At 52.9% G+C, this 12,045-nt stretch overlaps 1 protein-coding gene across 1 annotated transcript in view; it reads left to right on the top strand.

Annotated features, from left to right (window-relative positions):
* Positions 1-2,968, top strand: part of FBRSL1 (fibrosin-like 1) — a 39,631-nt gene extending 36,663 nt beyond the window's left edge. The window contains exon 22 of the mRNA XM_012730823.1: positions 2,928-2,968. Coding sequence (XP_012586277.1) covers positions 2,928-2,968 — 41 coding nt within the window. The remainder of the gene's footprint in view (positions 1-2,927) is intronic.
* The last annotated feature ends 9,077 nt before the right edge of the window (positions 2,969-12,045 follow it).

Raw genomic sequence — 12,045 nt, forward strand, 5'->3', positions numbered from 1 at the left:
TCGCCTCTCGGGGCCCACGGGCCCGGCGAGGGGTGCGACTACTCCCCTTCCCACAACCCCCTGGAGGTGGAGGCGCGGTAGCCCCGCGGGCCGGGCCGCCCGGGACAAAGACCCTTCTACAAGTGCACTGCTGGTGACTGTTCCAAGCGTCCGTTTCTAGAACTCAAGCACAGCTCTGCGCCAAGAGCTTCCCCACCGAGGCTCGCGCTCGGTGCCCGGCTTTTCTGGGGGTGATACTTAGTTTTCCAAGTTTGAGATTAGGCTTTTGGGAAAAATTCAACTTTGTATGTTTTTCCCACAGGTGAGAAGCATTTATAATAGATTTGTATTTTTTTTAGTTTTGTGCTCTTTAAACATTTAAAAGGAACAAATTTTTGCTTTTTTAGTTTGGATCTGCAATTTGACCTAGAGCCTTAGGGCTTCCTTGTCTTATTTATGGAGAAAATATGGTCATTTTGTCCAACGCACTGTGAACCCCTCGGCCGGGCAGGGCCTCCCTTGGTTCCTGGAACCGAAGTTACAGACATGTAATGATGATGTAAAAAGCTTCGTTCTTTGCCTTATTCTATTATGCAGAAGTGTAAGAGGATTTCTTTTTTTTTTTTTTTGATTGTTTTTTAAAAAAAAAAACAATGAAACAAGTGTAAATAGTCTGTTAATATAAATATATGAGGAGATTAAATTCCTAACCGAGGTGGAGTTTATACATGTCTGGAGAACCCTCTGGTTACTTGTCCCGCTGCCGCACAGGCCCCATAGGGAACAGGACGGGAGGACACGACAGGCAGACACAGCCCCCGAACCCACATCGGTTACCGAGACTGTGCCCGATGGATGGGCATTGCTGGGGGGCCAGCCTGACCTCGCCGCCGTGGGCTTCTGCATTCCCTCTTTGGTATTTCCAGCCCTGCGTGCCTATGGGCCTGCTGTCCCGAGGTTGTCTTCATGTTGGGCTGTGGCAGGAAGCAGCGCTGATTTGGGGTGAGGAGGAGCGTGGCTGAGGGGTGGGCCCTGCTGGCCTGGCCCCGCCCACTGCCACGTCCCTCCAGCTCCAACTGCCCCCCACCCCCATTGCCCCGACTGTAACTGCCTCCTGCTGCGCCAGCAAAGTCCACCAGAACCCTTGTGGCTCTCCTCCAGCACCTTGCCTGTTCTCCCAGCGCGGAGTCCGTGGGGCACACGTCCCTGAGTACCAGCCTGCCTCTTGCTACTGCCCTGGCCCCAGGAAAGCCAGGACCCCTGGCTGCAGAAACATCTGGGGGAGCAGCTGCTGGTGGGATCATGGCCCCCCCGAACCCTCTGTGGGAGCCCCCACCCCACCTCATCTCCCTGCCATCTGCCACTCCCTCACCGCAGCCCAGTTCTGCGGTCTGACCCAGAGGGATGAGCCATGTAGGCTGAGTAGACCCAGAGCTTCCCTGAGAGGGGCCTGACAGACAGGTCTGAGCCCCCTACGCTCACATAGAGGTTCAACCTGCAATCTGGGCTTCAAGTGCTTGCTCAAGCCCAGCTGTCTGGTGAGTTACAGTCCCACTGTGGCATCTCTAGGGGGCCCAGCTAGGCCCCACAACCTTGGGCAGGCAGGCCACGGTGTGGAAATTGTGCCTATGGCTGTGACCCATAGCCGGGGTCCCTGGACTGTGGAAGCTGGCATCCTCACCCCTCTGGGGTGCTAGTGATGTCACTAGTGTGATAGCATGGGAATCTCCACCACCAGGTTTTCTTTGATTTTAGTGGCTGAATTTTTGAACCAGACAGGTGCTCAGTGCTGCGACATCCTATCTGTGGAGTTGACCTTTGTGATGTCACATACAAACCTCTGTGTCTATTGACCACATTTTTTAAAGATTTATTTATTTATGCATACAGAACTGGGGTACAGGCCACAGGTGCAGGGGTGGTGAGAATATCCACCACAGAGTGGGGAGCAGAACTGGCCGACTGATGAAGTGCACTGCTGAGGGGAGCAGGGGACACCTCAGGAGAGATCTGCTGTGTCATGTGGGCCACCTCTGGGTCCGGGGATCGAACTTGCACTGAAGTGGCTGCAGCTGGCTTTTGAGAGCCCCATTGACCTGCATTTTTGTGGAACTGTCCGCATTGGTTTTGGGGCAACAGTGTAGCCTGCCCCCTCCTGCCACCCACCCTGGCAGTGGCCTGGCCCCGGCTCCTGGGTTGGTAAGCCAGGGCTGCACTGCCAACCCCACCTTCCCAGGTGCCCCCTCCCCATCCCCTCATCAAAGCCCAGGCAGAGGCACAGCCCCTACCGCTGGCCTAGAGCACCCAAGCAAGATAAGAGCACCCAGGAGATGTCCCAGTGGACACGCCCACCTCAACTCAGACTTTGGGTGGGCATGTGAAGATGGGGAGTCAGTCCCACCAGCCAGGCTCCCCCAGCGCAGCAGTCAGAAAGGGCAGCCTGGGGTGGGGGTGGGGCAGCATCAAGCCCAAGGCAGGGTCACAATCAAGCCACAGAGGAGCCCTCTGGGACCCCTTCCCGTCCAACACCCGCTCTGTCATCTTGACTTCTCACCCTGAAGAATAGGGGAGTGCAGCCCCCTTGGCTTACGCAGAGCCATTCAGCATGGATTGAACCACCACAAACCCGTAAGTGAATACAATTTTTAAAAAAGATTTATTTATGCATACAGAACTGGGTTACAGGCTGGAGGGGCAGAGGCGATGGGGAGTCACCAGAGACAGAGTGGGGAGCAAAACAGGCAGATTGACGAAATACACTGCTGAGGGAGCAGTGGGGACACAGGAGAGGTCTGCTGTGCCATGCGGGTCACCTCCCTGGCCAGGATCAAACTCAAGCTGAAGCAGCTGCAGCTAGCTTCCTAGTGCTGCTCCTTAACCCACTGTGCCACCAGGGACAGCCCTCCATAAGTGAATACTTCCATGCCCCTATATTTCTGTTGATGCAGCATCTCTGCTGAAGTGGATTGGTGCTCAGGACAGGCGGTAAGGCCTGGAGCTACTTGCTAGGATGCTGGGCCTCACTGGTGTGTGACAAGTTAATTGTGAACACAGGAATTTCATTCTATCTTTTTGTTTCTTCTTTTGTTACAGGGCACCCCAGTGTGAACTGGGCTGCCTGTCTGTGGGTCTTCACCTGCACACTTGAAATTTAGTTATACTGTAGGCACACACAAAAGGGTCAATAATGGGTTTATTTACAAAAGTGGAAAGGAAAAGGAACAACCCAGGAAAAGAGAGAGAGATACAAAGTAACTAGAATATCTTACCAGCTTGGCTGATCTAGAGCTCTGGTAACTAACTGATAGCCCCCAGTCACGGTCCCAAGGGTCCTGAGAGCTGTTGTCCCAACAAAAGAGAGCTGTTGAAAATGACTCCCTATTTATACCCCAAAGTCCCAGAATGCCTGCTTAGCTCCGCCCTTGCGTCCTCGCAGTTCTCTCCCTGGTACTGCTGGGAGTTGTAGTTTCCAGTCACTGGAGTAGGGGGTGGAGTCCAGAAAGCTGTAGTAGGCGGGTAGAGTCTACTCTGTAGAGTTCCTTTAGGACATCCTTCCCCTTAACACTTTGGCAAGGCCATTAACTAGCCACAGGGAGGATCTGCCGTATAGAGGATTCTGGCTTTTGAAATGTCATGGCCCCATTCATAATGGTGTCTCTTCCAGGAGGTGTGGACACTTTCAGATCTCTTGTGCTTGAAAGCTGAAGGGGCCCAGACTTTGACACGATGTCTTGTTTTCACCTTAAACTAATGCTATATAATGCTATGGATTAAACAGAATAAATTTCCAAATGAAAAAAAGGCACAATATGTTTATTCTGATTAAAAACTAGCAGGAGCACAGATTCAGGCTAAAAAATCCAAATGCCCCCACTGAAAAAATTGAGGTGACCTTCACATTAACACAGATGCTACTGCTCAGCCCATGCCTGTTTGACAGGCAGGAAATCCATATTTTCATCCTTACATCTTTGTCTGTGACTACAGTGGAATTCTTAAGACTTTTTAAAAGTCATACCAGTTACTTTTCAACGGGTGAGAAACAGGTTGTTGATTTCAGCAATGGTGTTTTTATTAGCTTCATTTGACTGGCTCTGATTTACAAAAAAGAAAGAGAATTGGTTCTCCCTGGTGGCTTCAAGGGGTTAAATCACAGCACTATGAAGCTATCCACAGCCACAGCAGTAGGAGTTCCATCCTTGGCCAGGGAACTGACCCACAAGACAGAGAAGACCTCTCTCATCTCACCTGCTCCCCTCAGCACTGGATTTCAGTAGATGTGCTTGTTCTGTTTCCTTCTGTCTCTGATGAATTCTCTCTCTCTCTCTCTCTCTCTCTCTCTCTCTCTCTCTCTCACCCCTCTGGCCTATACCCCAGTTCTTGTGTGCATAAATAAATATTTCAAAAAATAAATAAGGCAATTGTGTACATGATAGAACATTTGAAAGTAGAATAGAATATAATGAACAAGTCAACTATGATTTTTCATCAAAAGATAAGTACTTTTGTTAATTAGCTTAACTTCTTCCCAATATTTTCCAATATGTTTAATTGTGAAAGATAACATTTTTGTGTAAGGGCAGGTACTATAAATGTAGAGTTTGAGAATTACAAAATGGCCTTCCAAAAACTTCCAGATCAAAAAATATAAAATCAGGCCCTTCCTGGTGGCATAACAGCACTATGAAGTTTGAATCCCCAGCTGGGGTAGTGACCCACATGGCACAGCAGACCTCTCCTGACCTGTCGGCTACTCCCCTCAGCAGTGTATTTCAATCAATTTGCCTATTCTGCTCCCCATTCTGTCTCTAGTGAATCCTCTCACTGCCCCCCACACCTCTGACCTATACCCCAGTTCTTGTATGCATAAATAAATAAATCTTTAAAAACAATAAAATACTGCCTAAGTATGTATTACTACATGTATAATCAAAACATGGTTTTAATCTTGTCTATGTTTGAAACGTAAATTAAATCATAGTATGTTTATTTTGTATCTTGACTATTTCACTCTGTAATATGTAGGCAAGATTAATCCACATTATTGGATGTGTTTAGAGCCTAATTGCTTTTCCTGCTGTATAGTATTCCACTTGGTGCAAAGTAATAATTTTCCATTTGTTCTACATACACACAAGGGTTAAACACAGTATATCTCCTTAATATCTTCTTTCTGTTCTTTAATAACTATCTACACTTTTATATTCTACTTTTATCATTTAACATTGTGACTTTCTTTCCAGATCATTAAAAACCATTCAAAATTATTTTATCTAACTACTACATCTCATTTATGTATGTACTGTAATTTATTTAGCCATTCCCTGTTTGTTTCCAATCATTTGTTACTGTAAAGAAAGTTCTGGGGAACATTTGTCCACATAAAAGTTTTTAGCTGTGCTTGAAAGCAACTAGGTCATTTCCCAAAAATAGAATGAAATTTCCTATTTATTTTCTGAGTTCAAAATTCTCTCAGAAGGCTGGTCCAGGCCCTACCTGGTGGCGCAACAGGTTAAAGCTCAGCACTATGAAACTCTCCACAGCCATTGCAGCATGAGTTCGATCCCCAGCCAGGGAGGTGACCCACGTGGCGTAGCGGTCCTCTCCTGACCCCTCCCCCATTGCTCCCCTCAGCAGTATACTTCCTTGATCTGCCTGTTCTGCTTCCCACTGTTCTGCTCCCTCTGCACTTCTGACCTGTACCCCAGTTCTGTATGTATACATAAATAAATCTTCAAAAGAAAGAAATAGCGCGGTTCCTCTTTCAGCCGGCCCTCGCCAGCATCTCACTCCATCCTTGGGTCCACAAGGCCTGGAGAACACCCCACCCAAAGCGCCCCTTCCCCATCACTCCCCCTTCGATTCGGCTCCACCCCTCCCGATCCCGGCGGCGCCGCCGACACCACCACCGCCACCAGGCGGCGCCCGTTCCTCCTCCTTGTACCCAGGAGCACCACCTTCCTTGGCCCTTTCGGCCCCGCTCAGCCATTACATCATTATTCTGCGCTTTTCCCGTGAGTTAGGAAACAGAAAGGGTCGCAAAGGTAGAGGCTACTAGGAGCGGGAGCAACGGGCGCCGCCTGGTGGCGCAGACGGGAAGTGCTTCCGAGGTGGAAAATGACAGTCCCAGGGGCCGAAGGGGCGGGACCGGGGATGGGCGGGCCGAGGGGCAGGACTGGACTAGAGGGAGGAGCTAGAGGAGAAGAGGGCCAGTGAGTGGGATTAGAAAGGGGTAGACCCGAGGAGTGGACTGGGGCGTATGCCCACACTCCTCCTGTGGCCATGGGGGCGCGGCTGTCGCCTGTGGTCGCTGCTTATAACCCGGAGCGTGTTTTTAAATACAAATAAACTCGTTTTGCCTTTCAAAGACCACCTGATATTTTCAGGGATGCTGTTTGTGGAGGAGACACGGTCTGGTCTCTGGGCCTCCCTGTGAGTGTGAACGTTCCCACCGTCGGGGGCTGCGGAACTGAGTGGGAATGGCCACCTGAAAGCGCCCAGTGAGGCCCTACCCCTGCCTGGCCCCCGCCAGGGGCCCGGCCCGTCCCCCTGCTGCGCCTGCAAGCTCACCGCTGCCTTGCTGTGCCCTGCCTCCCCTGTCCCACCCTGGCACTCGGTGAGGAGGGGGAGGTGAAGCTCCCACTCCCACTCGCCGGGTTGGGGTGGAAAGTTTGAGGGGGAACTCGGGACCTGCCGGGAGGTGCACGGGGCAGCAGAACGGAAGGAATGCGCGCCCCCTGGTGGCCAAGGTGGATAACGACAGTCCCAATGCGGAGCAGGGCTGAGTGGGCGGGGCGAGGCTCAGGGCGGGAGGGGTCCAGCGGGACCAAGAGATTTCCAAGCTCTTCTTGCAATCCTGGAGGCGCGGCTGCTTGGGGGAGTCGCATGTATCCGCAGCTAATAACCGGGAGCGTGTTTTTTGTTTGTTTGTTTTAAGGATTTATTTATTTTGTATACAAGACAGGTGAGAGGAATGGGGGTGGGGTGGGAGGTGGGGAGGAGTGTGTGAGAGAATTCAGCAGAGACAGGGTGAGGAGCAGAACAGGCAGATTGAAGTACACTGCTGAGGGAGCAGGGGGCGGGTCAGGAGAGGTCTGCTGTGCCATGTGGGTCACCTCCCAGGCCGGGGATCGAACTTGTGCTGCAGTGGCTGCAGAGAACTTCACAGTGCTGCACTTTAACCAGTTACTTCACCAGGAAGGGCCCCAAGCATTTTTAAATACAAGTAAACACGTTTTGCTGGTTCAAAGACCTTCTGACATTTTCACGAACGCTGTGGAGGACACGTGGTCTCTGGGCCTGCCTGTGAGTGTGAATGTGCCCACCGTGGGGGACTTGGGGGGGCTGGGTGGACGTGGCCACCAGAGCGCTCCCAGGGCAGTCCCGCCCCTGCTGAGCCTGCGCAATCGCCCACAGCCCTTCCCCCCTCCTCCACCGCCCCCAACCTCCCCTGCCCCATCCTCCCCTGGCACTCTCTGAAGTGAGGCTCTTGCTATCCGGAGGGCCCCCCCTTGTCCCTTTTGACACACCAGGAGGCGCCCACCACCTTCCAGTCGGACCACAGTGGGGGGAGCAGAATGTTCCGGGGTGTCCCTGGCCCCTGGAAATGGACCGCGGGGCACCTTTGACCTCCTGCTCGCTGATTTTTCTCCTGTAAGCGCTCAGGGGACTGAGGCGCAGGTCACTCCCGAGCACGTCTTCCGGGCGCGCTCACCGTAAAGGTTCTGAACAGAGCAGGAACCCGGACTCCTGATCCTCCAGTCCCAAGAAAGAGCCCCCAACATCCAGGCCTCCCTGACCTTGGTTCACCACCACCCCCATGGTTGGGGGGGGGCCTCCGAAGTCTAGGAAGCAGTGTATAAGGAGATACTCCCCGCCTTCTCCCTCCCTGCTCTGGGCTCCCCTTCTCCCCAGTTCTAAACCGAGACTGCTGCCCCAGCCAAGTTTCCCCAGGGACCAGGTGGTTCCCACTGCAGTCTCCCCCTCCTACCCTCTCCCCCTCAGATGTGGGATGTTATCAACTGCCATGTCCATATTGCACAGATGTGCTGAGCTTGGGATGACAATATTGATTTCCATGGAGGCTGGGACAACTGCATCTTCCACACAAAGGATATGGATAGGGGTCAGAAAAGGCATCTGTGGAGGGCCTGTGACCTACTTGTTAAAGGCTGAAGTGGACTCATCTAGAGGGAAGTCTTTGTGGCCAGAGGTGAAATCTACTCTTTCAAGAAGGAGGTTTTTCCATAGTGTTGACAGTCTTGGGTTCCTTGAAAGGCCTCTGGCTCTTTCCAGAGAGATTTCCTCTTTCTTCCAAATTCTTTTTTAAAGATTTGTTTATGCACACAAGAACTGGGGTACAGGCCAGAGGTGCAGGAGGTGAGAGGATTCACCAGAGACAGAGTCGGGAGCAGAACAGGCCGACTGACTGAAATACACTGCTGAGGGAGCAGTGGGGAGACAGGAGAGGTCTGCTGTGCCATGTGGGTCACCTCCCTGGCTGGGGACTGAACTCACTGAACTCACTTCACAGTGCTGTGCTTTAACCAGTTGTACCACCAAGGAGGGCCAGACCATAGCTCCATAGCACTAAAACTTTAACCCCTGAGCCACCATGGTGACCCACTTCTTTCACTCTGAGCACCCATTTCAGTCATGAGGCTCCTGAAGGGGAGGCTTCTGAAGGGGAGGCTTGGTGAGCTTGCCACAGGACAGCCCACTCTTAATCTCCCAGCTGGGGATCCACAGCCCTGTATACAGCACCATCTCCTCTCCACTGTGGAGTTACTGCTGATTCCCTCAGGTGTGGAACGTGGGTGATTTGTTCAATTCCCTTCTGTTTTTCCTTCTTCTTAGAAAGAGGGTGAACTAGCCACAGGAGGCATCTTTCAGCTGGGTCAGCTGAGGTGTTAGGGAATGTCATGGCTCTGTCCATCATTTTGTTTTTTCTTCCCACAGGTCCAGATACCTTTCATATCTCCTGTGTTGGAAAATGTGTCTTGTTGCTCTTTCTTTCATTTTTTAAAAAGATTTATTTATTTACGCATACAGAACTGGGGTATAGGCCAGAGGTGCAGGGGCGGCGAGAGGCTTCACCAGAGACAGAGTGAGGAGCAGAACAGGCAGATCAGCGAGGTACACTGCTGAGCCGGGTCAGGAGAGGTCTGCCACGCCATGTGGTCTCCTCCGGGGCAGGCGGGAATTGAACTCATGCGGAAATGGCTTTAGCTTCTCAGTGCTGTGCTTTAATCCGCTGCGCCACCAGGGAGGGCCTCATTTTTTTTTTTTTAACTGACATTATCTGAGCCCTGTGGGTTCTACAGAGTAACTGTATCATTGCAAAACTTTAACCAAAGGCAAAAAGTATTTATTTGGATTCACAAACAAGTAGAAGCCTAGGTTCAAGCAAGAAATGCCCCCTACACACCTAATAAAAGGAGGTGACCTCCACCGAAACCCCTGATGAGCTGCGCTGCCCACACCTGCTTATCAGAGAGAAGGCTTTCTTTTCAAACTTCAGTGTTTTTCTAGAACCACAACAGAACTCTTCAGACTTTGAAAATGATCTTCCTTTTCACCTTTCTAGGAGCAGAGCAGTCACTGTGTGCTCATTAGCTTTAGGGGATCAGTTCTGACCCTCCAAGGGAGTGATGTCTGTGACAGAAATTTGAGAAGTGGAATCAGGCAGAATGTCCACTCATCAACGGTGAATTTTTCTTCCAAATATGGGTATGATGATGAAGTAGCTTCCTTTCTTCCCAGCTTTTCCATTAATTTTCATGGTGAAATAGCTAGAACACCTGCATCTAAAGCCAGAAAGTAGAAATGAAGAGCTTGCGAAAGACGGAATGAACTCCCATGAGCTGGGTCAGGAAACATTCCATTGTGTCATATCATCCTCTTGCTCCCCCGAGGAAGCTCCCCATACCTAGGTCACAGAAGTAGACATGGATATGATTTTCATTTCATCTAGTGTTCAGAATGACAAGAAATCCAAGGATGTTGATTTTCTGTATCGACTTTGACTCTCCACAGGCAGGTGAGGTTAGCCACCTGCTGGAGCGGAGCCTCCTTGCTCTGTATACGTCTAACCATCCACTTGATGCACAAGCATTTCCTCAATCTCTTCTACGTCCACAGCCAGTGTTTCTTCTCTTTTCTTTCCATTCTGGAATCACCCCTCTCTGTAGGATGTTCCATTCTCCTTTCATCATGGAATAGAGTACCCAAGCCTTTCTCAAGTCCTCACAATGTCTTCCTTTAGCAGGGTTGTGCCAGATGGCCCTGCCCCTGCCTCTAGGCTGGCTGTGCATCTGGTGATGGATGGACCCATTCCCTGGGGTTTTCCTGGAGACTATTCCCAGGATGCATCTATCTCCAAGACAGGGTAACATTTGGTCACCTTTATTCTTAGGTATGTTGCAAACGCTTCTGGATTCATGTTTCCCAAGCAGAATGACTCTTTCCATTGCAAAGGAACTCCTCCATTACTGCAGAAGGTCGGTAGATGATGCTGTCAGGGTGGGCTTGTCCTCCTTGAGCCATGTCACTCCCTCTAGCAGTTTTCTTCAAGGCTTTGGACACAAGTCTCCCCTGCCCCCTCACTCCCCTCCCTGCTGCCCGCGCTCCATTACTCACTTTCCTGCTCGGCTCCCTCCCAGGGCCTCTCTGTGTTCATCTCCACTGGCTATCGTGGACCTGTTCCTCTCCTTGTCGGCCACGGCCGCCCCTCGGCCCCGTTCCCCAGTATTCTCCGCGACTTCCTGGGGAGGCCGGCGCCCGTGGGTGGGGGGCTCGCTCTCGCTCGTGTCCGCTTTAGCCCTGTCTCCCCTCCCAGCCCCTGGCCGGCTGGCCAGCGCGTACCCCTCCTCCAGCGCCCGCTGTGTCCCCGCAGCCTGTCGTTCCTCGGCTTTGTTGCTGACTATTCCCTCAAAGTCAAGGGCACTGCCTGGTGGGGACGTCTGGGGGAAGGGAAGGGGACAAGGAGGGAGAAGCAGCTGCGTCGAGGGGGGCAGCGCCCCCTGGTGGCGCCGGAAGGGCAGTGCGGCCGGAGAGGACGACGGACGGTGGGGCCCGCGGCAGCGGCGGTCTGAGGGGCCCCGCTTGGGAGGGACAGGACACCTGACACTCACCTGGCCGGAACCTAGGGCAGAGCGCCCAGAAAGAAGCTCACCTGACGCCTCGCACCGGTCAAGACTCGCCCAGGCAAACGGGGGAGAGCAGGAGCTGTCAGAGAGGCCCGAGGCCCTAGAAATTTGCGACCTCTGAGAGCCTGCTGACCGGACCGAGCCTGTGCTAGGGCTGCGGGAGAGCCAGGCCCCATTGCCCGCCCGGCCACCAGGGCCTCTCGTGACACTACTTTGTCGAGGGTCAAAGAACATGCCACCCAGATGAATTTCACCTGCTCCACTTTACTTTTTATCGTGGAGGTGTGGGGAGGAGGGAGGGACACTGAACCGCCCAGCACTTCTCCCTGGGCACGCTGAGTCCAGGATAGCCCAGCCCGGTTGGCTCCCCGAGGCACAAGGAGCAGCCGGGGTGGGGGTGGGGGGTGGGGTGGAAGGGTGGTTCAGGCTTCATGGGGGAGGTACAAACAACCCCACACAGTGCAGGCCGGAGGCTGGGGAGCCGCCCCAGGATGCCGCGGGGCATGGGTTTCTCTGGCCGCTGGGGATGGAACCCCAGGAACAGACGAGGCCTCGGGTGGAGCAGGGGTCATGGGCCAAAGGGGCAGCTCCACATGTCAGTGAAGCTGTCCCTGAAAATGCACGCGTGATCACAAGATTCCTGCCGCTGCCCCGGCGCAGAGCAAGGGTGCAGACCCCAGAGGGGTAGAGCTGGGGGAGGGGAGGAAGAGTTATGGGGAGGACAGTGGGTGCGTCGCAGGGGTCTCTGTCGGGGCTACTGGGGGTAAGAGTCGCCTGGCCGGGACTATTGGGGGGGTGGGGTCGCCTGGGCCACGGTAGCTCGCAGGCTCGCGTCGCCACCTGGTGGACACTCTAGGAACCGCAGGGACGAGTCACCCCACGACTGGTGGTTCCCTGTGTCGCAGGAGCAGCGAACCAA

The sequence above is a fragment of the Condylura cristata genome, unplaced genomic scaffold (genome assembly GCF_000260355.1).
Source record: "Condylura cristata isolate star-nosed mole 26May11 unplaced genomic scaffold, ConCri1.0 scaffold00029, whole genome shotgun sequence".
Classification (NCBI taxonomy): Eukaryota; Metazoa; Chordata; class Mammalia; order Eulipotyphla; family Talpidae; genus Condylura; species Condylura cristata.